The following is a 24,641-nucleotide window of genomic DNA, read 5'->3' as shown; positions in this document are numbered from 1 at the left end:
TCTGTTTAAGACTTTGGTGAGACCTCATTTAGAATATTGTGTACAATTTTGGAGGTCGCACCTTCAAAAAGATATAAAAAGGATGGAGATGGTCCACAGGAAGGCTGCTAAAATGGTGTGTGGTCTTCGTGATAAGGCGTTTGGGGACAGACTTAAAGATCTCAATCTGTATACTTTGGAGGAAAGGCGAGAGGGGTGAGATACGATAGAAACATTTGAATACCTACGTAATATAAATGCGCATGAGTCGAGTCTCTTTCATTTGAAAGGAAATTCTGCAATGAGAGGGCACAGGTTGAAGTTAAGAGGTGATAGGCTCCGGAGTAATCTGAGGAAATACTTTGTTACAGAAAGGGTGGTAGATGCGTGGAACAGTCTCCCGGAAGAGGTGATGGAGACAGAGACTGTCTGAATTCAAGAGGGCCCAGGATAGGCACTGGGATCTCTCAGAGAGAGAAAGAGATAAGGTGACAGTATTCTAGTCATTAACTCACATGTGTGAACACATACATGTGGAAATAATAATGAAGATAGGTATTCTGTAACTACACACATTTTCTAGATAGTGCATCCTTTGCTGGTTCGCATTCACATGGGCGGAGTTTGGGCAGGGCATGGGCAGGACACACTCTTAAACATGCAACCTATAGAATCCTATATTTTATGAGCATTTACACCAGCTCGATGGCTGACATAAGTGCTCTCATCTAAATACATACTGGCCGATATTCAGTGCTATTTAACTGTCCAGAAACGGCGCTGACTGGTTAAATAGTGCTGGCCATCTAAATCTAAATATTCAGAACAAGATAACTAGTTATCTCTGCTGAATATTCCCACTTAACCAGCTATATCACAAGATAACTGACAATATTCACTGCTGACTGGCCAAGTTTAGTGGCTATCACTTGAAGGGTAGAATAGCACCTGCATCCATTGCTAGTATGCAATTCACTGAAAATAAAAGTTAAAAGGAATATAGAATGAACGGTTACATTGGACCAGATGTACATATAGTTGTTTCCATAGGCACTAATACACATCTGGCCCTCTGACATCACCCAGCTGTCACTGCCCACCAAAACCATGTGTCTTCATGTATTATTTTATCTAAAGGATCATGCAAGGACCAGAATTTGCTTTAATTGTAATTACAGAGGGTCCATATTTTCTCTTTAATTTACTCTGTGCACGGGTAGAACGAGAAGGCTTTTGGTAACTAGCTTGGCAAGAAATCATTCAGCAGGACTGTAGCAATTTTTTTCAAATTTGTTTTGGGATTTGGAATGCTTGCGTGAGGAGCCATTCTTCCTCAGCTTGCACAAAGAGAAGGTGGAACCCGTCCAGACCTGTTTCCCAGGGGTACCTGTGCATGCTGGTCTTTGATACCTTGGGGGGGAGGGAGGGAGAAGACACGTATCTTAAGAATGAACATCTGAAGGCAAAGGTTTGTTATGCAAGCCAGCCTCCCTGATCCCTTGCCTTTCTTTAGCTGCCTGTTTACTTTTTGCATTCCACTCCTATTGTTCGGGGTCTAAATTAACTTTTACAAGTTGGCAGCACAGACAGCCAGTTTTGTGCTTCATTTGTCAGAGTGGACAACAATCTAACTGCATTAAGGGCAGCACGATTACAACACAGTGCACTAGACCCAAGAGAAAGCAACCATTCTTACTTCTCCTGGAGAGAGCTCAATGGACTGTGGAAGAGATAAAGACAGTCACGTCTGTCCCTTAATGCAGGACTTCCCAAATCTGTCCTAGTGAACGCTTAGTAAATCAAGTTTTCACAATACCCCTAAAGACTATGCATGGTAAACCAATCAACATACACTTAAGACATCATATATAAAAAGCTTCCACAATACCAAAGTTATAACTCTTACCATAAAAACAGAAGAAGCTAACTCCTATAATTAATTAATTTAACAAGTCTATTTATTAAATCTTACCCACTGTTACAATAAATATATTTTTATATTTTATACATATGCTTATTCCCCACTCTTATAAAACATTTCATTATGCAACATCAAATTGCTGCTTAGAAAACCTGGACCATCCAGTCTTTAGAAGTATCGCTGTTAATCTCGTGCTACATGGACTTTACTCCTGCGATGATCATAAAATCTTGTCCCTTTGAATTCATCTTTGATGAGAAAATAATATTCAGCCAGCCCAATGCAATCTTGCATTTCACCATATAGGCGTCCTCAGAAGCGGCTTCCATATACCATGTATCTGTCATCCTATGTATTTATCATAAAGCAATTGCAAAGCAGGCTCAGAAATCTCACCTCCCAAACTGAAGGTCCAGGTTTTCTAAGCAGCAATTTGATGTTGTATAATGAAATGTTTTATGTTTTATAAGAGTGGGGAATAAGCATATTTATAAAATATAAAAATATATTTATGGTAACAGTGGGTAAGATTTAATAAATAGACTTGATAAATTAATTAATTATAGGAGTTAGCTTCTTCTGTTTTTATGGTAAAGAATATGCATGAGATAAATTTGCATGCATAGGAGACCAAGTATGTGCAAATATATCTCATGCATATTCATTGTGGGTATCCTGATAAACTAAATGGTTATGGAGTTAAAAGAACAAGCTAACCATTATATTATTCTGGTTAGACTGGAATGGGGCACAAATTATGACAGCAGTGATTGGTGGGATCTGGAAAGCATTATGTCAGTCTTCTGCATTATATTTTGCTGAAGCTACTCATTTCTGTGTTTCATAAAGTGAAAATTTCACCTAATTTTGTAACAGAATTCTCACATATAAAGTCCCAAAAGGTGCCATTCTACAATTTTTTTTTTTTTTTACAAAGGTAACATAGATGCCTATGTACCTGTACAAAGGACCCTTCTATTAAAATGTATTAGCCCTTTATGTATGTTTAGTGCAAAAAAAATCTCCAACAGGCTACTGCAAAATACTTTAACATGTTTTGTGGAATTTTCCACTTTCCTTTGTACTAATTGTATGTTAACTATTTTGTTACAAAAAATGTTTGAGAGAGGAGCAACAGGGATAGATTCAGCAAATGGTACACAAAAATCAACACGATAAAATTAGTGCTTAATACTATTTTAGAATGGCTACTTAAATCTGAGTGCAAATTATAGAATTTAAGCATTAAGAGGGAAATTATTTAAGGGCAGATCTTGTCTGACAAACTTGCACTTCTTCGAGGGAGTAAACAGGCAGATAGACAAGGGCGACCCGGTCGACATTGTATATCTGGACTTTCAGATGGCGTTCGACAAGGTTCCGCATGAATAACTACTTCGGAAAATTGTGAGCCATGGAATCGAGGGTGAAAACTCTACTCGAACTTTGCCAGGAAAAGAAAACAAAACGGAAAGGCACTAACATGTAGAAAAGTTTTATGCACTTGGAGAAACTCCAAAGAACAGCTTCTCAGCTCCGCGGAAAACACAGAACTAATGGTCCAGCGAGCCAACATCGGGCAAGAAGGCACCGGTGCATGTTTGATACGGGAAGTCTTCACAAGACTGTCCATACTGTGGGCCCATGGGTGACGCCATCCACATATGAGAATATGCTGCCTACTTGTCCTCGGAAAATGTGGCCATTCTGAATAAAACAACAAAATGGTCAGAGGAATAGCCCTAGTAGTTAACGCAGTGGCCTGTGAACCAAGGGACCCAAAGTTTGAGTCACACTTCAACTTTTTTTTTTTTTTTTATATAATTCTGAGCCTTTCAGAAACAGAAAGATACCTACTGTACTTACATATATAAGCCGCCTGAAGGCTATTGAAGTGATGTACATTCAGGAACAGTACGTATTTTTCAGATCCTGGAGGGATCACAGTTACAAAAAAAAAAAAAAAGTTATAGTTGAGTTTGAACCCGTGTCCTTTGGTTTACAGTCCACTGCACTAGCCACAAAGTTACTCCTCTGTTCTGCAGGGATGTCTATTTGATCATATTTTTGAAAATTATGCCAGACAGATGTTCATGTCCCTGTTTTTTTTTTTTTTTTTGTCATTCAAAAGCTGAATGTTTCATTTTGAAAATGACTATTCATTTTGGACTTTTTCAGGGCAAAAATGTCCATCTCACAGGTATCACCCAGTCAGCGCAATTTAAATACCAGGCTCACTTCCTCCGTGACTGAAATCACCATTTACACATGTAACCAATCTGTACATGTAAATGCTGCTTCTTACACATGGAGATGCTTTTCAAATGACTTCCTATGCCACTAGAGTAGGGTTTCTCAACTAGTCTCAGGGACACACCCAGACAGTCTGCTTTTCAGGATACCCACAATGAGTTTGAATTTTATGCAAATCGATCTTATGTGTATTAGTTGTGGATATTCTGAAAACTTAACTGGTTAGGTGGTTTCTCGAAGCCTAGGTTAAGAAATACTACTCTACAAAACCTTTTTTTTGGGGGGGAGGGGAGAGAAGGGAAGTGGATGTCCTCAGCTAAGTGTCTAACTGTACTTTGGACTTTTAACATTTTTGCTTTGAAAATTAATTAGTAATTTAACCAACTATTGCATTTCAAAATTTGGCCCAGTCTGCTTTCTGAAATGATTGACATTTTTTGGCCCGCATACAATTTTATTTTTATGAAGACTTTTTTGATTAGCGTTTGTGAATAAATGGTTTAATGCTCCAGGATCCCATTTTAGCGAACAGTCGACACTATGAAACCTTGGCTGACTTTCAAACCTCTAGGTTTTTCATTATTCTTTCCAAAGAGACTGCTGTGTTCAGAACTCCCTGGTTAATGTTCTCAGGTTAATGTACATTTCTTTTTTAAAAGAGCTTGGTGGGAAGGATTATTAATGAAGAAAACAAGGTTGCTGCCTCTGGGCAGAGATCACTTGTGCGACACACACAAAGAAAATACGGGTGCCTTCTATTTGCTTAACCAGCTTCTTTTCCTGACTTCCTTTGGCAGTATGTCTTTAAACATTTAAAAAGCCCTGTTTACAAGGAAGCTCTGAACATAGCTTCAAACCATTATATCGATAATTGAATTCCCCAGGAGTCCTGTAAACCCAGAGGAAGAAGGAGAAGAAATCATAACGTTCGCTACATCATCTGTAGACATATTTCACAGCAAGGTGATGTGACCTGTTATTGGGCTGAATGATAAATTAGAATAAGTGCCTGAATGCTTTATTATTTCTGCCAAAGGAAAAAAAAACTGTAAGCAAAAAGTTGCACATTTGCAGCACGTTAATTAAATTGTGTGTGCTTTTTGTGCTTCTTTCTGTTCAGCCAAGGTGAAAAATCTTGCACTGAAGATGACCGGGTGGGGGGAGGGGGGGAAGAGATGGTGCTGATAAAGTAAGCACCGTCATGTCGTAAATGCCAATAGGAGTGCGCTTACAGAGAGAAGGTCCTGAAGAATTTTAGTGAGCACAACTGGAAAGAAGATAGCCATAGTCAGAGGGCAAGTGGCAGATGTCTGCTTTAGGACAAAGTGCATGGCTACTCTGCCCCAAATTTTAAAGAGAGGGCACATGTAGAAGTAGTGCAAGTATAATAAGCTAGGAAAGTTGCTCATTGCTGCAGAGTGTGGTGGCGGAAGTTGGTGAGTCTTGCTTTGGAGGGAGTTTGGTTAGATTCCTGGGGGGGGGGTCTATGGTCTGAAGTTGGGGCGGATGTGGGGGTACAGCCGCTGCTTGCCTTGGGGTTGGTGGCATGGAATGTTGCTATAATTTGGGTTTCTCCCTGGTACTTATGACCTGTAAGCCAATTATAGGACAGTCAAGCCATTGTGACATCACTGATGAGTTGGGCTCTTAGGCATTGGTGGAATGAGGCATTATGACATCACAATCTCAGCTCTGGAATGTTGCTACTCTGGGTTTAGAAACATAGAAACTTAGAAAATGACGGCAGAAAAGGGCCACGGCCCATCTAGTCTGCCCACACTAATGGCCCACCCCCTAACTACCTCCATGAAGAGATCCCACATGTCAATCCCATCTTTTCTTAAAATCTGGCACGCTGCTGGCCTCAATTACCTGTTGTGTAAGATTATACCAGCGGTCAACCACCCTTTCGGTGAAGAAATATTTTCTGGTGTCGCCATGAAATTTCCCACCCCTGATTTTCAACGGATGCCCTCTTGTTGCCGTGGGTCCTTTAAGGAAAAAGAGATCCTCTTCCACCTCGATACGGCCCGTGACATATTTGAACGTCTCGATCATGTCTCCCCTCTCTCTGCCAGGTACTTGGGACCTGGATTGGTCACTATGGAAACAGGATACTGAGCTAGATGGACCGTTGGTCTGACTATTCGTATGCTCTTAAAATTGTGCATACCAAGTAGCAGGTGTTAATGGGTGCATGCACAATCCATACGACGATATTCAAAGGGAATAAATGTACATACTTTTCTTTCGAAAATCAGTGTAACTTATGTGCCTACCTGACTGTTTACAAAATTACCCCCAATTTATTTACACAGCTTATAAAATAGCTGAATAGACAATGCTCAGATCAAAACTGATTAAGGGTATGGAAAACCTTACATACACTGACAGACTGAAGAAGCTGGGGCTGTTCTCCCTGGAAAAGCGGAGACTCAGAGGAGATATGATAGAGACCTTCAAGATCCTGAGGGGCATCGAAAAGGTTGACAAAGACAGATTTTTCAATTTGAAAGAAACCACAAGAACAAGGGGTCACTCGATGAAATTGAAGGGGGACAGGTTTAAAACAAACGCAAGGAAGTACTTTTTCACACAGAGGGTGGTGGACACATGGAACACCCTTCCGGAGGCCGTGATAAGAAATAGCACAGTACAGGGTTTCAAGGATGACCTGGATAGGTTCCTGGAAGACAAAGGGATTGAGGGGTACAGATAAGAGCAGTGGAAGGTTTAGAGATAACTGTAGAGGTAGGCAATAAAATTAGTCAGGGACCGCTGACCAGGCAATATGCCTGATGGGCCGCCGCGTGAGCGGACCGCTGGGCTGGATGGACCTCTGGTCTGCCCCGGCGGAGGCGACTACTTATGTACTTATGTACTTATGAAGCAAGTTTAAGGACCTCAGCGGTGCTAGGGATGCAAGACAAAGTTGGACAAGTTCCTGCTCAACTGGAACGTACGCAGGTGAGGCTGGACTCATTTAGAGCACTGGTCTTTGACCTGGGGGGCCACCGCGTGAGCGGACTGCTGGGCACGATGGACCACGGGTCTGACCCAGCAGCGGCAGTTCTTATGTTCACTCTGACAGCTCAAAGAGTCTTTGCCACATAAGCTTTATGTACCAAATCCTCATCAGTTGACCAATCATAAAATCATCCAAATTTTTTTTATTTTTTATTACTTTAGTTCAAATACTAGCCCCACTCTTTCACTAAGCCACGGTAGAGGATTTAACTGCGGCCCGAAGCGCTAAATGCTCCGACGCTCAGAGAATTCCTGAAAATGTATAAGCTAAATCCTAATAGGGAGCGCTGTTGCAGACTGTGATATCACCATGTCTTCTTCAAGCCATTTTGTGACTGGTTGAGTGCTACCTTCTGGCCCTATGGTTCCGAGAAGTGGCTGTGTTGGCAGTGCCATATTTCTATACATACTACAAGTAAACATGTCCGGCGTGAACCGTCTACTTCTGACATTCGGGGAAATACCACAGAAAATCCTATGGCATTTCAGCATGCATCGACTATGCAGAGAACGGATCCATCTGCCTTGCATCTTTCCCACTACAAGGGAATGGAAGAAATGAAAGGGCTGCGTTACACCATCTTCCCAATTAGAAGGTCAAGCAATCTGGAGGCCAAACCCAAGGTCATGGTTTTCCGCCAAGCTCTGGCAGACATCCAAGAGGAAATTTGCAACCAAGCTTAAACTGAATTCCATAAAACTCAAGACTTTCTAGGAGAGATAGGCCTCTTAGCCATCATCTCTGGGGGTGACATTAAAACTCAAGGCTTAGTAATCAGATTAGACTCTTAGTTGTCCAGGATACCTCAAACATCATTAGTTCTTCAGTCTAGATTACGTCAATTGCCCCAAATTTGCCAGCTTTGACCCTTTCTCGATTAGAAAGATCTTGCAACAATTATACTCTCAGGGCTGGATTCAGTAAATGGCATTTAAAATCTAGTGCTGAAAAAAATCAGAGCTGAATGGTATTCTATAAAGGATGTTCTGGGATGGGCACCCCTTACAGAAAAGTATGTAGTATGGGATCCACGCTCAACTTTAGGCACAAGGACATACACCAGGGCTGCAATCCCTCCTTAAGGGCCGCAATCCAGTCGGGTTTTCAGGATTTCCCCAATGAATATGCATGAGATCTATGTGCATGCACTGCTTTCAATGCATATTCATTGGGGAAATCCTGAAAACCCGACTGGATTGCGGCCCTCAAGGAGGGACTTTGAGATCCCTGACTTACACCAACCGAAACCAGGTGTAATCCCAACATGCAAATTGGGCATAGATTTGCACTATCCAATAACACTGCACATAGAACATAATATAATCAGTTATTTCTCTACTGAATAACTGGTAAGTTCTATGTGGTTAACAAATATTTTAAAAAATAAAACAAGCTAGAAATATTTGGTTAATTAAAAAATGGTGTTCAATTGCTTTCGAAAATGACAGTAAGACACAGAGCTTAGTAACAGAGGTTTCAGTTCCCTATCCCAAAGAGCCGGAAAAAGTATCATTGTGAATCTAATTCTAATGAATATATTTTTGTATTATATTATTGTATATTTATTTGATTCCTTCAATAAAATGGTATAAATTAAATGGTGGGTTTTTTTTTGAGCTTGGGCATCTACTGGCACCTAAAAAACTGATGCTGTTTAGAGAATCTGGGCTTTAGTCCAGCAAGTTTCCAGTTGTTTTGTATTATTTAAAAAATAGCTTATGAAAAAACTGAAAATTTGCTAGATTTAGGGGATTTTTTGCTAAGGTGCGCTAGTGCGTCTTAGCGCACGCTAAAAATTAGCATGTGCTAAATACTAACGCGTCCATTATATCCTATGGACACGTTAGCACATGTTAGCATTTAGCGTGCTATGATGCACTTGCATGCCTTAGTAAAATGTTCCCTAAGTGTAAAGCCCTTGATGGAGAATATTTATTTATTCAATTTTCTATACCATTCTCCCAAGGGAGTTCAAAACAGTTTATATAAATTTATTCAGGTACTCAAGCATTTTTCCCTGTCTGTCCTGGTGGGCTCACAATCCATGTAATGTACCTGGGGCAATTGAGGGATTAAGTGACTTGCCCAGGGTCACAAGGAGCAGTGTGGGTTTGAACCCACAACCTCAGGGTGCTGAGGCTGTAGCTTTAACCACTGTGCCACACACTTTTTTTTTTTTTTTTTACCAAACTTTTCAAACTACCCTCATATTTTCATCCTATTTATATCTAGAGCACAGCCTAGAACAGAAAAGAAATGGGCCTAGGGCAGGGATCTCAAAGTCCCTCCTTGAGGGCCGCAATCCAGTTGGGTTTTCAGGATTTCCCCAATGAATATGTATTGAAAGCAGTGCAAGCAAATAGATCTCATGCATATTCATTGGGGAAATCCTGAAAACCCGACTGGACTGCGGCCCTTAAGGAGGGACTTTGAGACCCCTGGCCTAGGGGGATTGAGGCTGGTTCTACTCTCCAAAGAGATTTGCAGAGAACTGATTGACCAAATGTACTGTTGCATCAGGAGTTCTCTCCTGCCAGATAAACCCTTTTGAATATCGAGCCCTACAATTCTATAACTCCTTGCTAAGTTAACACAAGTTACACTAACTTGGACATAGGTGAATTAGTGAATTGGCCCTGACATAACACACCTGTGTTGCTCTTTCATAAACTGAAATTCATTTACAGCCAGTTCAAAAAGATTTCAAAAGTGTGCTGAAAGACAACTGTCTTTCCTTCCTCCGTGATACCCTAGGCAAGAACCAAGCATTGACGTGAAGTGTAGCAATATGTAAGGAATTCTACCAACCTCAAAAAAATAAATGAATACATTACAATTATTATGATGTTACAAATATAGTCAATGGACTCCACACTCTATTAAATGTACTGCTAAACCCCAAACACTCTGCATTCATTTTTTCATATTTATACGTGGTACAAACATTTGTCCACCAAAACGTGTAATTTAGTCTGTCATACCTCTTCCAATTATGTGTAATCAATTGGATAGCTATTCCCGTCATTATCATAAAAAGTTGTCACATCCAGGGGAGGGAGGGGGAAGGGAAAGATATTTTGTTTATTAAAATACTGAATTATAATATTATAATTACATAATTTGTGTTATTGTAGTAATTTGGTAAGGGGAGGAGAAAATGATTGTTCTAAGTATAAATTGTATGTTTAATAATGCATTTTATGAAATATTTATGTTCAGATAATTGTAATGCATTGTCAAAGTTTAACAATCAATAAAGATTTATAAAAAAAAAAAAGAAGTGTAGCCATATAAGGAAACTTATAATATACTAAAGCTTAGGAGAAACATGAAATGAATAACTGGACGTGTTACATAATAGCAATCAAAAATGAATTAATCATATGGGGCAGTTTTACCAAACTAAGGGGGTCTTTTACTAAGGTGACGCCAGCCGGTTCAGTGTGTGCTAAATGCTAATGCCTCCATAGAATCGACTAGCGCACCTTAGTAAAAGACCCCCTAAGACAAAAAGCGCTTACTCTGGTCATTCTCAAATTTCTGAGTTTTTCTATCAACGGCCATGTGCTTACTTTACCATTAGTACATGGCAATTAGCATGTGAGCATTTACTGACAACTATTCGGTAGACAGTGAAGGTTCACGAGCTAACCACATGCTAATAAGTTAGCATGCAACAATGTAGCTGTGCTGATTAGTGAAAAACATGCCACTCTATGTCCCCTGACCCGGCCCAGCGTTAAAATATAAAATCTAGTTTTTAGCATGAGTAAAGCGTGTGCCAGTGCCAAACTTACTGCAGGACACTTGAGCACACCCCATGGTAAGGCATTTTAAGCTGCAAAAAGCGTACATTAATTCTTACCGCAGCTCAGTAAAAGGCAAAGGGCCTTAAATTTGATCTACTGCCTTTCTGGGTGACCCGTCAAATGAGCGCAGGACAATTGCGCTCCGACAAAAGCGCCCAGACAATTACGCACAGGAACAAGTGTGCGCAGGACAATTGCTGCGGTGGATACTTTTTTGTCTTTTTGAGGGTTCCAAAGTAAGCCTCTTTTTTTGAGGGGGTGGGGGGACCCCCCCCTCTATACTTTAAAATTTATCTTGCTATCTAGTGTTAGGGTAAGGTTTATATTATGAGTATTGGGAACCCTAATCATGATATAAACCTTACCCTAACACAAAGGCCCTGATTTGCTGACACTCCTCAGGCCCTGTCCCTTGAGAGGGGATTGAGGAGTCATCCTGCGCACACTTGTCCCTGCGCACAATTGTCGGGGCGCTTTTGTCAGAATTGTCCTGCATTCATTTGTCGGTGTACCGCCTTTCTGTGGTACAACCAAAGCAGTTCACATATATTATATACTAGTGTTTAAGCCCGTTACATTAACGGGTGCTAGAGTAGATGTCTGTCAGAGTTTTTTTTCTTTGTCTCTCTTTCCTTGGATGCTGTCTGTCTGTCATTCTTTTTGTCTGTGTCTCTCCCTAGCCCTCTGTCTGTCTTTCATTCTGTCTGTCTTCCTGGCCCCCTGCCTGCCTGTCTCTCCATGGCCCCCTTCTGTTTCCCCCCCTCCCAGAGCAAAGCATGATTGCTGTCTGCCCCCCAGCATACCCCTCCCCCCAAAGCAGCCCCCTTTCCCTCTCCCCCTGCCCCCTGTTGTGCCATGCCTGCCTGCTCCATGGCCCCCTTCTGTCCCCCCCTCATTATTGCTGTCTGCCCCAGCACACCCCTCCCCCAAAGAAGCCCCCTTTCCCTCTCCCCCTGGCCCCCTGTTGTGCCAAGCCTGCCTGCTCCGTGGCCCCCTTCTGTTTCCCCCTCCTCCCGTTCTTACCCTCCCTCCATCCAGGGTTCCTGGTGTCTTCTGGCCCACTGGCGTGAACCGCTGCTGCCGCCGCTGCTGCTCCTCTTCAATAAAGTAGCCTGCTGAGGTTTGCCTGCCGGCTGTAGCGAACCTCGCAGGCCGCTCTCCACCTCGGTAGCACGTTTCCTCTGATGCGATCACGTCAGAGGGAACGTGCTACTGAGGTTCGCTATAGCCGGCCGGCGAACCTCAACAGGGTGCTTTGAAGAGGAGCAGCAGCGGTTGGTGAGTGAGGGCGGGAGGAGAGAGTCGCCGGTGTGTTCCCTGCCTCCATGTTCCAAAATGGAATTCGGCACGGAGGGACACAGCACGGTGCAGCGATCACAAAAACCCTAAGTGCGCTTGCACGTTTAGGGTTTTATTATAGAGGATAGGTACTTTCTCTGTCCCTAATAGGCTGACAATCTAAGTTCTGGAGCAATGGGGGATTAATGACTTGCCCAGGGTTACATGGAACTGTAGTGGGAATTAACCTCATTCTCCAAGTTCTCAGCCCACTGCAGTAACCATTAGGCTACTCCTCCATGGTAAAGCCAAATCAATAGCTTGGGTTTTAAGCAAAAATCAATTTTTATTTGACCTGTACTTTGTAAAATATCTAGATGTTTATTTTGCCTATCTAGCATTTGGCTTCAGACCTGCTGTCTTGCTTTGAGAAGCAGCAAAAAAAGCCTTCTACACTGGCCTCCTATCCTTTGCAAATACTTAAAACAGAGTGTCTCTGATATCGGCCACTGAGATGTCTTAATACAAGTGCTTGGAGCAGAAAACATTGACTCTCCGTTTCCATTGTGTATCCTGGTTGACTCCGACAAACAGCAAAATCGTCATGTATTTTATTCTTATTTAAGAAAACTTTGTGCTCCCGTTGACATACCTGGCTTGTATGTTATTCCTGGGGGATAGAGGAATCCCTGCTGAGCTGCGGCAGCCGCTGCTAACGTCCGCTGGTCGTGTGGAAATATTGGGATCATGAGCGGAGGCATGTGACCCTGAACCTGCTAAACAGAAGAGAGGCCCTGATCAGACAAGGCACGGATTTGTCTTGACAAGTATTTCTCCAGCGCTGATGCTGTTCTCGCGTGCACATGACCTCCCCCCCCCTCCCAGAACCTTCTAAAATAATCAACACCAATTTCATGTCATCACATCAAAGTCCTTGCAGTCAAAGGTTCACCCCTTTTTTTCTGAACTGCAGTCCTCTCATTGTTCCTTCCTGGTTATGACTCCCTCCATATGACTTTTATTTCCTCAGAACTAAAATGGCAGGCAGATCCTAGTATCCTAACAACAAATATAGACATAATATTTGTGATTCTGGCTCCATTTTTAGTCGGTGACTCTCCTGTGATCTTAATGTATTTGCTAGCTTTTTAGTTGGGTTTCCTAACTCTTAAAACTATAAAATCACAACTGTATTAAAAGGGTATTCTGGGAGCCGAGCAAGGCATATTAGATGTGTTTCAAAGTCTTATCGTAATGGGCTAAGTAGTTCTTAGACATCACTCAAGCTCTTCAGATTTAAAGCTGCTATATCTTCACTTCCAATTAAACTAATATCCATTGCCATACACCCTGGTAGTCTGAGCGGTTGTAAGACTTAATGCACTATCACGTCGTTTGATAATGAGATGGTGTACGCAGACAGCATTTCTGAACACAATCTCCTATATCAAATGTCATCTGACTTTAAGAAAGGTACTAAAGTAGCAATGTCACACACCATAGCTTGAGGGACGCTGGCCTAGGTGATTAATACGCCAGCCTTTCATCTCTGGAGCCCTCAGTTGAATTATTACTCAGGTTCCAAGTAAACTGGGGTGGGTTGGTTTTTTTTGTCCTTTCAACATAGGACCTAATCTATTCCTTCTTTTTTTTTTATATTTGGGGGTAATTTTACATATAAATGCAGGTTTTTTACATATAAATGAAGGTTTTTTACATATAAATGAAGGTTTTTTAATGAAAATATACAGCTGCATATGCATATACTTTAGAACAATGGTCTCAAACGCAAACCCTTTCCAGGGCCACCTTTTGGATTTGTAGGTACTTGGAGGGCCTCAGGAAAAATAGTTCATGTCTATTAAAGAAAAGACAATTTTGTATGAGGTAAAACTCTTTATAGTTTATAAATCTTTCCTTTTAGCTAAGTTTTAATAATAATATTGTCATTTTTAGCTAAAGAGACATATGATCAAGAAACTGTTTTATTTTACTTTTGTGATTATGATAAACATACCGAGGGCCTCAAAATAGGACCTGGCGGGCCGCATGTTGCCCCCGGGCTGCAAGTTTGAGAACACTGCTGTAGAACATACACATGCAAAAAAAAAAAACCCAAACAAACCCATGTGCTTTATGCAGACCATGAGTAGGTGTTCTTAGGGGTTTTTGTTTATGCAGAGTAGAAGGGTTGGAGGTTCTTTTTTTCTAAATAAAATAACACGGGTACATGCATAAAATTCAGGCACAAATTTACACCATTTTTGGAACCGGTGAAAATGTCTGTGTGAATTTGCACGCTACTGGGGCTGGTTCTGTGTGCTTATTTTTCAAAGGTACCTGAGGTAATTCTAGAAAGAGCCATCTAGTTTTCGGCAACAAGGCAGCATGCAAATAGTTCTATTCTAGTCTTGTACAACCTCTTACAGAAGAGCAACTAGCAGGGAGCCCAGCACGATGCATTGGTCAGGCTGCATGATTCGTGAAATGGTGCCTTGACAGAGGGTTTGCACAGTGCCTGCTTACTCCGGTGCTCTCATATAAATGATGTGTAAGCATCGAAGCTTCCTCAACTTTGAGATCAGAAAGAAGACTCCAAGGCTTCTTTCTCTCTTGCTAATCATTTAATAATGATAATAATAATAATCTTTATTCTTGTATACCGCCCAACCATGAGTTCCAGGCGGTTCACAACCAAGAAGGACTGTACAATCAGTGAAAACATACATGTAAACAGGGTTACAGCAATAATCATGATACGAACTTATCAAACGAGTCCGTTTTCAACAACTTTCTGAAGGCATAATATGATTGCAAAATGAAAAAACATCATAAACACCTTCTCTCTCACCAAGCAGCCCTATGGGGCAAAGACCTAGACCAACTGCTTTCGCCCACTACTTACGGGGAATTTAGGAAACGCCTAAAAATATACCTGTTCCAGAAATACCTAAACAATTAACCCGCTCTCCCCTCCCTATTCCACCAGAACTTATAGCACTGTTATATATATATTCTGTTATCTTCATCTTATCGTAATTCTACGTTGCTATTTATTCCCAACAGGTCCTGTCGGACATTATCATCCTATATTTTTGCTCTGTAAATTGTATTTCTATACCATTGCCTCTCTCTATATTTCCTCTGAATATCTGCTTATTGTATTTCGCTGAATGTCCAGCTCTCTTGATTGTAAACCGCCTAGAAATCGCAAGATTGTGGCGGTATAGAAGAATAAAGTTATTATTATTATTGCGTTTGTGGAATCAGGAATTCATTTTTCCTAACTGGAAAGCAAGTGTCTTATCTAAAAATCTTACAACGGCAAGCTTTTACAGATGGATACATAAGTATTTTTATTCGACTTATATAACTTAAATTGGGAGGATAGGTATCTTGGAGCCAAACCAAACAGGGCTTTAAAGCAGATGCAACCAAACTTAAACTAAATTCTTGCTTTAAATGGCAACCAATGGCGTCGTCGATACTTTGAGCCTGGCATTTCCTATTCTGTTTCACCTTGATGGCAAATTGTCATCAGACTTTATGGTGCTCTATTGATAAGTTACAAAGAAACCCTGGGCCCCATATTCAGAAAATACGGAGCTCCTAAATTGATGCTTCTATGTCAGGCTCATAAATTTGCACCCTATTTTTAGCTGAAAATTCATCTTAATTTAGGAGCTTAAAAGTTAGGCCTGCCATTTGTTTGCCTACATTTAAGAGCCTAGTGCTGAAAATCACTGCTAAGCTCCTAACTTTGTTTCCCTACCTTAAATAAGACCCTGTTACCACCCACTTTTAAGCTTCTACATTTAAGAGTTTTGTGAAATTATGAGTAAGAGTGTATGCACTAAGCCCTGGTAAATTTACAGACAGTTTATGTAGGGTTACTGGATTTCCTCTTAAATAAAAAAAAGGAGGACATCTGGCCCCGCCCCACTTTGCACCCAGCCCGTCCCCACATTAACCTCGCGTCTCCTTCCCCGAGCTCGGGGCCTTGTCTGGAGGACCTCTGTGCATGCGTGAGACATTATCACGTCAAGGTCCACACCTGCGCAGAGGCCCTCCGGATGTGGCCTCGAGCTCAGGGCCTTCCAAAACCGTCTGGGCGCCTGGAGAGTCCTCTAAAAAGAGGACATGTTCGGGTTTCCCCAGATATCTGGTAACTGCCATGCAGGGCAGGATTAATTTGTCGAGGGCCCCTAGGCACACAAATACACTGGGCCCCCTGCCCCACCCCACCATGCGCCCAGGCGGAGACAGGAAGCTGCGTCAGAGGGAAGCTTTGGGCAAGCAGCACCGCTTGCACAATTACAGTTCCCATTGCCTTTCTTACCCGCGTAGCTTGCTTGTCTTACTTTCCGTTGATGAGGAGGGCCGTATTGCCGATCTGGGTGGAGATCGCGTTGCCGATCGGGGGGGGGGGGAAGGGCTGCGTTGCCGATCGATGCTGGAGGGGCCCATCGCCGTTTGGAAAAAACAATGTTGATGCCCTCCTTCATCGGGCCTCCCTGACCATTTCGGGCCCTAGGCACGTGCCTATTGGTTAATCCTGCCCTGCTGCCATGCTACGTTTGCCATGCTATGTTTTTACCATGCTCTGTTATGTATGTAAACTTGTAACCTTCTCTGAGCTCTCCTGGGAGGACGGGATATAAAACCAAATAAATAAATAAACCCTAACTCCCTCTTTTACTAAGCTGCGCTCACCGATTAGCGGGCGCTAAATGCTAACGCATCCATAGACTAACATGCACGCGTTAGCATCTAGCGCAGGGGTAGGGAACTCCGGTCCTCGAGAGCCGTATTCCAGTCGGGTTTTCAGGATTTCCCCAATGAACATGCATCGAAAGCAGTGCATGCAAATAGATATCATTAATATGCATTGGGGAAATCCTGAAAACCCGACTGGAATACGGCTCTCGAGGACCGGAGTTCCCTACCCCTGGTCTAGCACACGCTAATCGGCTAGCGCACCTTAGTGAAAGAGGGCCTACGTTTATGAGCGTAACTCCCAAATTTAGGTGCACAAATCCTTTGAACATCAGGTAGGCTGGTCGAAACGTGCCATTTGAGCCAAAGAGGTCGGGGGAGGGGGGGTGATGCTACGTCATGAAGGTCACTAGTCTTGGGGTATGTATAAAACGGGTCTCAAAGTCCCTCCTTGAGGGCCGCAATCCAGTCGTGTTTTCAGGATTTCCCCCATGAATATGCATGAGATCTATGTGCATGCATTGTTTTCAATGCATATTCATGGGGGAAATCCTGAAAACCCGACTGGGTTGCGGCCCTCAAGGAGGGACTTTGAGATCCCTGGTATAAAATGTTCAACGTTAGCAAAGAACTATTTTTGCAGGGTGTTACGAGCCACAAAAAGCCCCTGAAGCGACGTCAAATTCTAACGCCACCCTTTTTCCTGCAGCTCATAAAACAATTCCTACATTTAAGCCTTCATTAATAGCCAATAGATAGCAGTACAAATGAACAAACTGTTACGATGAGTATCGACCGATGAGTTCTGGAGACCTGCGATTGACTCTCCTACACGATCTTTCCAGGCTACCTTGAACTAATCATCTTACCTCCCTTCACCTTGGAGACCCAGTGGAAAAGACAACATTGGTCTTAATACACTTCTCCCTCTGTTTTCACTGTGATAGGGGGATTAACAGAACCGCAAATACAGAAAAAACGCGAATAACTTTTTCGTATGTTCTTCACTGTTTTTTTATTAAAAACCATCGTGAATATGGTAAAACTGCGAATAACATGGTGGGAGACCTGGCCTGTTCCTGAAGGAGAGGCAAAACACAGTGAAGAAAGTGCTGGGAATCAGCGATTTTCTCTGTAAACGCTTGGAATCAGTGATTTCTCTATGCAAGCTGAAGTAATTTGGGGGGAGGAGCCAGCAAGCGAATAATCGAAACCGCGAATGCTGAAACCGCGAATATGGAGGGAGAAGTGTATGTCAATTGCAATCAGTCAATTACAAAACAATAAAGGCTGTAGCTCATATTGAGACTCTTTCTTTATACTACACATATACTGTGATAAGTAGGTAAAAATAAACAGTTTCTATGCCAGTAATACAATATCTTGAATGCTTAATCAACGTATTTTCTCCTCATTAAACAACAGTAAACATATGCAGAGTTAGACATCAAAATTAGTTACTTCCACGCAATAGAAGAATCTACTTCCTCCATCCGACATGGATGGCATTACATCCTACTTAAAAAAAAAAAAAAAAAAAAGAAAGAGAGAAAGAAAACCTCAAACCAAACTTCAAGTGCTTTATTTCATTTTGATTCCCCAAACACGTTTGCACCGGCCCCCATATGTTCACCTTTGGCTTCGTTTAAGCAGAGCCAAATTTCCTTGTCATATCTCGGTTCCTTTCCCATCCAGTGATGCAGGGCAGAAAGGCTACCGTGTATGTCTAAGAGGGTTAATTTACCGACAGCCCATCTTCTCTGGGGACAGCCTTAAGAAGTAGGTTAATAAAGGTCAAAAGAAAAAAAATAAATACTTTACCGTGTGTTTTTCTGAATTCATTTCTTGAGAAAATCAACTTATAATAAAAAGGTCTTTGTGCAATTATTGGCGTGGCGCTGGGGCGTGAAAGGAAGCAGCTTTGAGACGTTTTTTCTTTCATTTTAGCTGAGGTAAGCGGAGGCTTTGGCACAAGTTTCACTTGGGTAAATTGAAGTAAGTCCCTGTATAGCGGCAAATGGCCTTTCACGCCCAAAAATGATGCCGGATTGCAAAGCGATGGCTCACAAACCAGCCTACCCCCATCCTACCAGGTTCTATTTCAACACTTGAATATAAAAACTAATAAAGAAGAGGAAAACAGGATTGCTGCCTGGCAAGAAAAGGTTCATCTTGAAAGAACAAAAATTAATATTTTACAGCTGCTCGCTATGAAGGAGATCATAAGCAGAATGAATTATTTGGATTTTAATTATTAAATAATATATCTGTTGGAGATGCCCTACATCCAATCGAGAGACTGCCCTGAGACAAATGTGGCAAAATACTAGGAAACCTGGATATGAACTGAACAGAGAATTTTAGAAGAGAATTTTCATCTGTGGCAAGGATTTTAGAAAAGAAGGGAGCGTTTCACTCGTGTAGTAGATAGCAAGCTGAAAATAAGTACCATTTATAGGGGACGTTATCAAGTTGCATTGAAAGACGGTCTTTCACCTCACCTTGATTTACTGTGGGAATTACCAACCAGCGGAATTTCGGCACCTCAAATTGCTGACTCCTGTGGCAAATGGCCACTTCACAAGAGCTGGTACAGAAGCACTGAGCCACAAAGTAGTGGCCTGATCCTCCAGTGCTCTATTTTAAAGGGGTAGTACATTTTAGTCAAAGTAGCAGGCAGAATGTCTGTCCTTGCCCCCCCCCCACCCCCAAATGAAAGCCACTCTTGGACCTTTTCCCATTAAGCCCCCTCCCCATAATGCCAACCCATCCACATACTTCTTCAACTTGAAAGCCTCCTTAGCTGTGCCGCCCACAGCCACAGAACCTTTCTTTCCCCCCAAGGCCTACCTTAGTTAAAATCCCCAGGTCTAATAATCCAGACAGGAGCAATCCCCCAGTTAATTCCGGCAGCTCTTAGTGGGTCCCTGCTATTCCACCTTTCAATGTGTATGTCTGTAAAATATGTACCACAATTCTCTGCAAGGAATCTATGCCGTTTGCAATAAGAACTAGATCAAGCTTTGGAAGTTACATTATTAGAGTAGGAGGTGGTTTCAGGAAAATGGCTGCTCCCATTGCACAAGCCAGCAAATTCAAGTGCACTCCTGCATGCATTTTATTAAAGGTTCTATCTCTGTTTATCAGATTCTTCACATATCGTCTTTCTGTGGTCAAGCAAAGCAGTTTACATATTACATACAGTTTACATATTACCAGATTTTATGTATGTAAAATCCAGATCCATTGACCCACCCACAAGCCTGCCCAGTTCCACCCATCCCCACTCCATTAAACCCAAGCCTCGCCCCTAGCTCCGCCCCCTCAGCCTGCTCATCTTGCTTGGGAGGGCATCCGTGCATGTGTGGATGTGCCGCGATGACATAACGAGCATGGGCGCATGATGTCACCGCACTGAAAACAAGATCTGCTTTTCAAAACCCAGACAAAATGCTGGGTTTTGAAAAGCTGTCTGGACGCCCGGATATGCCCTCTAAAATGAGGTAAAACATCAGGTAAAACCAGATGTCTGGTATCCCTACATAAAGATCCTTTCTCTGGTCACAATGTAAGTAGGGTTTTTCTTGCTTTCTTTTTTGTACCTGGGGCTCTTTTCTTTAAACCTTTTATTGAAAATTATTTAAATACAAATATGAACAACCAATACAGTAAGCTGCATACTTTAAAATGCCTTTGAAATACAAATACAAAATACATTGCAAAAGTGAACAATACATAGCTGCGTATTTCATGTCATAAAGTCCTCTATAATGTGGTCATGTAAGATTAACATATACTTTAGAGAGTGACACGGTGACAAAATTCATCACCGTTCCCGTCCCCACGGATAACTGCGGAAAATAATCCCATGTCATTTTCTAGTGTCTGTTTCAACCTCGGTCCTTCTACACCAGCATTCTTCAAAGCAAAGCTTGCGGGTCAGTGGTTGTGGCCATTCATACTCTGATTCTTATTTGAGCCAAGTATAGGATAATGAAGCCATTGTGACATCACTGATGTGACTGGCTCTTAGGCACTGGTGGAATGAGGCATTATGACATCACAATCTCAGCTCTGGAATGTTGCTGCTCAATCTCAGCATTCTTCAAAGCAAAACTTGAGGGTCAGTGGTTGTGGCCATTCATACTCTGATTCTTATTTGAGCCAAGTATAGGATAATGAAGCCATTGTGACATCACTGATGTGACTGGCTCTTAGGCACTGGTGGAATGAGGCATTATGACATCACAATCTCAGCTCTGGAATGTTGCTGCTCAATCAAAGCAAAACTTGAGGGTCAGTGGTTGTGGCCATTCATACTCTGATTCTTATTTGAGCCAAGTATAGGATAATGAAGCCATTGTGACATCACTGATGTGACTGGCTCTTAGGCACTGGTGGAATGAGGCATTATGACATCACAATCTCAGCTCTGGAATGTTGCTGCTCAATCAAAGCAAAACTTGAGGGTCAGTGGTTGTGGCCATTCATACTCTGATTCTTCCCTCTCTCCTTAAAGAATGACATGAAGATGGTTTCCCGCGGTTATCCACGGGGACGAGAACGGTGATAAATTTTGTCACCGTGTCATTCTCTAATATACATCCTTACAAAACTTATCCAAAGGAGCCCAAGTTCTAGTGAAACTAGTAATATTATTTTGTTTGAGTGCTATTATTTCTTCGTATTTCCTAATGATACATAGATGATTCCACCATTCATGGAAGTTAAGCTTTTCTAAAACATCACAGAATCAAACTCCTCTATACCTGGAAGTCTCGTTTCTGCTAGAGTCCATATTAAAAGGGGCTTCACAAGTCCATTTTGGTGCCACTGATTCACAGATACATATAGATAAATAGCACTTTAACTACAGTGTGAATCTATGCTGCCACAGTTCCCAAGAAAAGCAGAAATTGATATGAAGAATGGTTACATTGCCATGTGGGGAGAACAGGAGGGCCCACGTCTACTTCTCTTTTACCTTTCAACTCCTGGGATGATTGCCTGGTTGACACTGACACCCACAAGTTTCAAGTTTATTTAAAATTTCTTACACCGCCTTATCATACCTTCAAGGCGGTGTACAAAAAATACTAAAACGATGTATCACAGTAAGTTAACAAAACAATTAAAGACGAAACTGGGAAATAGACAAATTTTAGTAACATGGACAAACTGGAATAAAGGGAAGGAGGGTTGGAACTACAAATGATAGAGAGAAAAAGATCATTTATGGAAAGACCAAAAGGAAAGGAAACTAAAGGTAAAAAACCTTTCCAGAAACGATCGCTCTTAAAAGGGCAGTTTACGTATCAAATGCATCGAGAAATGAGAATGTCTTTAACTTTGTTTTAAAATTGACAAGACTAGTTGTTTCGCGTAAGTGCAATAAGTTTTATTTTTTAAAAAATTTTCAATAATTTTTTATTGGTATTTAAAGAAAAAATCATACATATGTAAATCTCAATACAATACAATACATATATATGAAAAAAAGATAAGAACAACCAAAACAATCAAAAAAATAAACAGTAGATTAACATTTAAAATTGTTAATGATCATTAATACTTTCATAAATATGTAAAAAAAAAAAAAAGAAAAGAGAAAAGGACAGTATGGATGTACATGTCAATCAGATTATGGTTTAATAGGCGCATGGCTATAAGACTCCAACGGCTCCCATATTTTTGTAATTTTTTTAGAGCATTAAGGCCCTCTTTTACAATGCCACGTTAAGCGTTTTAGCACGTGTTTAGCGTGTGTTAAATCAATGCGTGCGCTAACGCATCCATAGGATAACATGCGATAATATTTATCATGAGCTAAAAAGCATAGCACACCTTTGTATAAGAGGGGGATAAACCTCTCCGCAGCAACACGCTCATACTTGGCTGTTATACGAACTGTGTTCCATCAAGTTACGTATTCCACCCTAGGAGCATCCTTCCAGTGTTGCAATAGGTATTTTGATAAGAAAGGGACGTTAGATCATTTATTGTTCTATTGTCCATTTATTATGACTTTTTGGAAATCAATTTGGGGCCAAATTAATAGTTTGTTAGAAAATCATGTGGCATTATCGTACGATAAAGTATTATTTGGCATGTCTATGAGAGTTAAGAGCCAGATCTCTTCCAAAAATAATAAACTCTTACAAGTCGCCATACAACAAATAACATATAATTGGAAAAATTGGAATAGATTAAACTACAGTTTTTGGTGGAATTCAGTGTGTCATATTTATAAAATGGAAAGAACATTAGCAATTCAGAAAGGGAATTTTAATACATTTCAAGATGTGGGGGGGGCCATTAACAAATTATTGCAATGAATAGGTATTATTTTCCCTGTTTTGTACATATGAAAGATTGGGGTGAGGGGAGGGGGGAACTTACTATATGGTATATGAATTATGAGGTATTGAAGGGAGGGGGGAAGGGATAATTCTATTCTATTTAATATGAAGAATTGTAAAATTTCAAGTGATATATTTTAAGTCAAAATGGTGTTACTTTTTAATGCACTTGATGTAAGTTATAAAATGAATAAAGAATAAAAAAAAAAAAGAAAGAAATTGATCCTCAGATGGACATGTATCTATGTACATACAGTAAGGCCCAGATTCTGTAAATTGTACCTACATTGGCTGACACCTTCAAAAATGGCACCAGTCGCGTGTCAGCTACGCATAGGCACTGTTAACAGAATCGTGGCTACCCGAAAAAATTAGGCGCTGGTAATGTAGTCCAGGGTTTTAAAGGACTACATTACCAGCACCTAAATTTGATGAAGAATTGCATATTGCGGTGCCAAAGGTCATCTCCGCCCCCTAACCACGCCTACTTTGACCCTTGGGCACTGCTAGGCGCCATGCTTAGAAGCAATTCCGGCGCCTACCTTTTTTAACAAATTTGTAATTGTTTTTTTTAAATGCCGTCAATTACTGCGCTGCTTATAACCAATTAAGTTAGGCGGCAGTAGGGCGCTCACCGCTGCCCTTTTACAAACCGTAGCGTGGTTTTTAACGCCGGCCGTGGCGGTAACAGCTTCGACGTTCCTAGAATTCCTATGAGTGTCGGAGCTGTTACCGCCACAGCCGGCGTTAAAAACTGCGCTGTGGTTTTGTAAAGGGGGGGGAGGGGGTTTACAGTGCCATTAATAGAATCCGGGCCTAAGTGCATGCTAAATTGAAAGAGGAGATTACAAAATGCTTTAAAAATCCATTTCCCTAGTGAGTTATACTTTTCTGTTATTAGATGACACCCAGCTATTTGCATAGCAGTTAAGCATTAACTGAAGCAGCCTCATAAGGCTTGCTTCCTTCATAATTCACATGTCCTGCACGCTGACTGAAATAGATTAAAACTATGCATGAAAACACAAAGCGACTACAGCTCAGTGATACTGACTGGAACTTCGGTAGAGCCTTAGACAAGAAGAATCGCTGGGTTTTTAGGATGATTTTTTTCCCCCCAAAGCTTTACATCACACCCCTAGATAAAAATGCACCCTATACACCACAGCAAGGCTCTGGCGTACAACAACCACTGTAAACATATGGTTTAACAAAAAAACGTATTTATGCTGGCAAATGTTGAATTTTGAAAACTAAACACTATTAAACAGTCAGTATTTTACAAGTACAACACTGTG

General features: G+C 41.3%; 1 protein-coding gene across 15 annotated transcripts in view; it reads right to left on the bottom strand.

Moving 5' to 3' along the window:
- Window positions 1-24,641, bottom strand: part of SOX6 (SRY-box transcription factor 6) — a 945,693-nt gene that overhangs the window by 216,444 nt on the left and 704,608 nt on the right. For 13 of the 15 annotated variants that reach the window (XM_033928339.1, XM_033928344.1, XM_033928338.1 and 10 more), the window contains one exon: window positions 12,921-13,044. In XM_033928339.1, coding sequence (XP_033784230.1) covers window positions 12,921-13,044 — 124 coding nt within the window. The remainder of the gene's footprint in view (window positions 1-12,920; window positions 13,045-24,641) is intronic. The other 2 variants (XM_033928333.1, XM_033928335.1) reach the window with 1 other exon arrangement.

The sequence above is a fragment of the Geotrypetes seraphini genome, chromosome 19 (assembly GCF_902459505.1).
Source record: "Geotrypetes seraphini chromosome 19, aGeoSer1.1, whole genome shotgun sequence".
In the NCBI taxonomy this organism is placed as follows: domain Eukaryota; kingdom Metazoa; phylum Chordata; class Amphibia; order Gymnophiona; family Dermophiidae; genus Geotrypetes; species Geotrypetes seraphini.
This window is presented reverse-complemented; position numbering and strand designations above follow the sequence as displayed.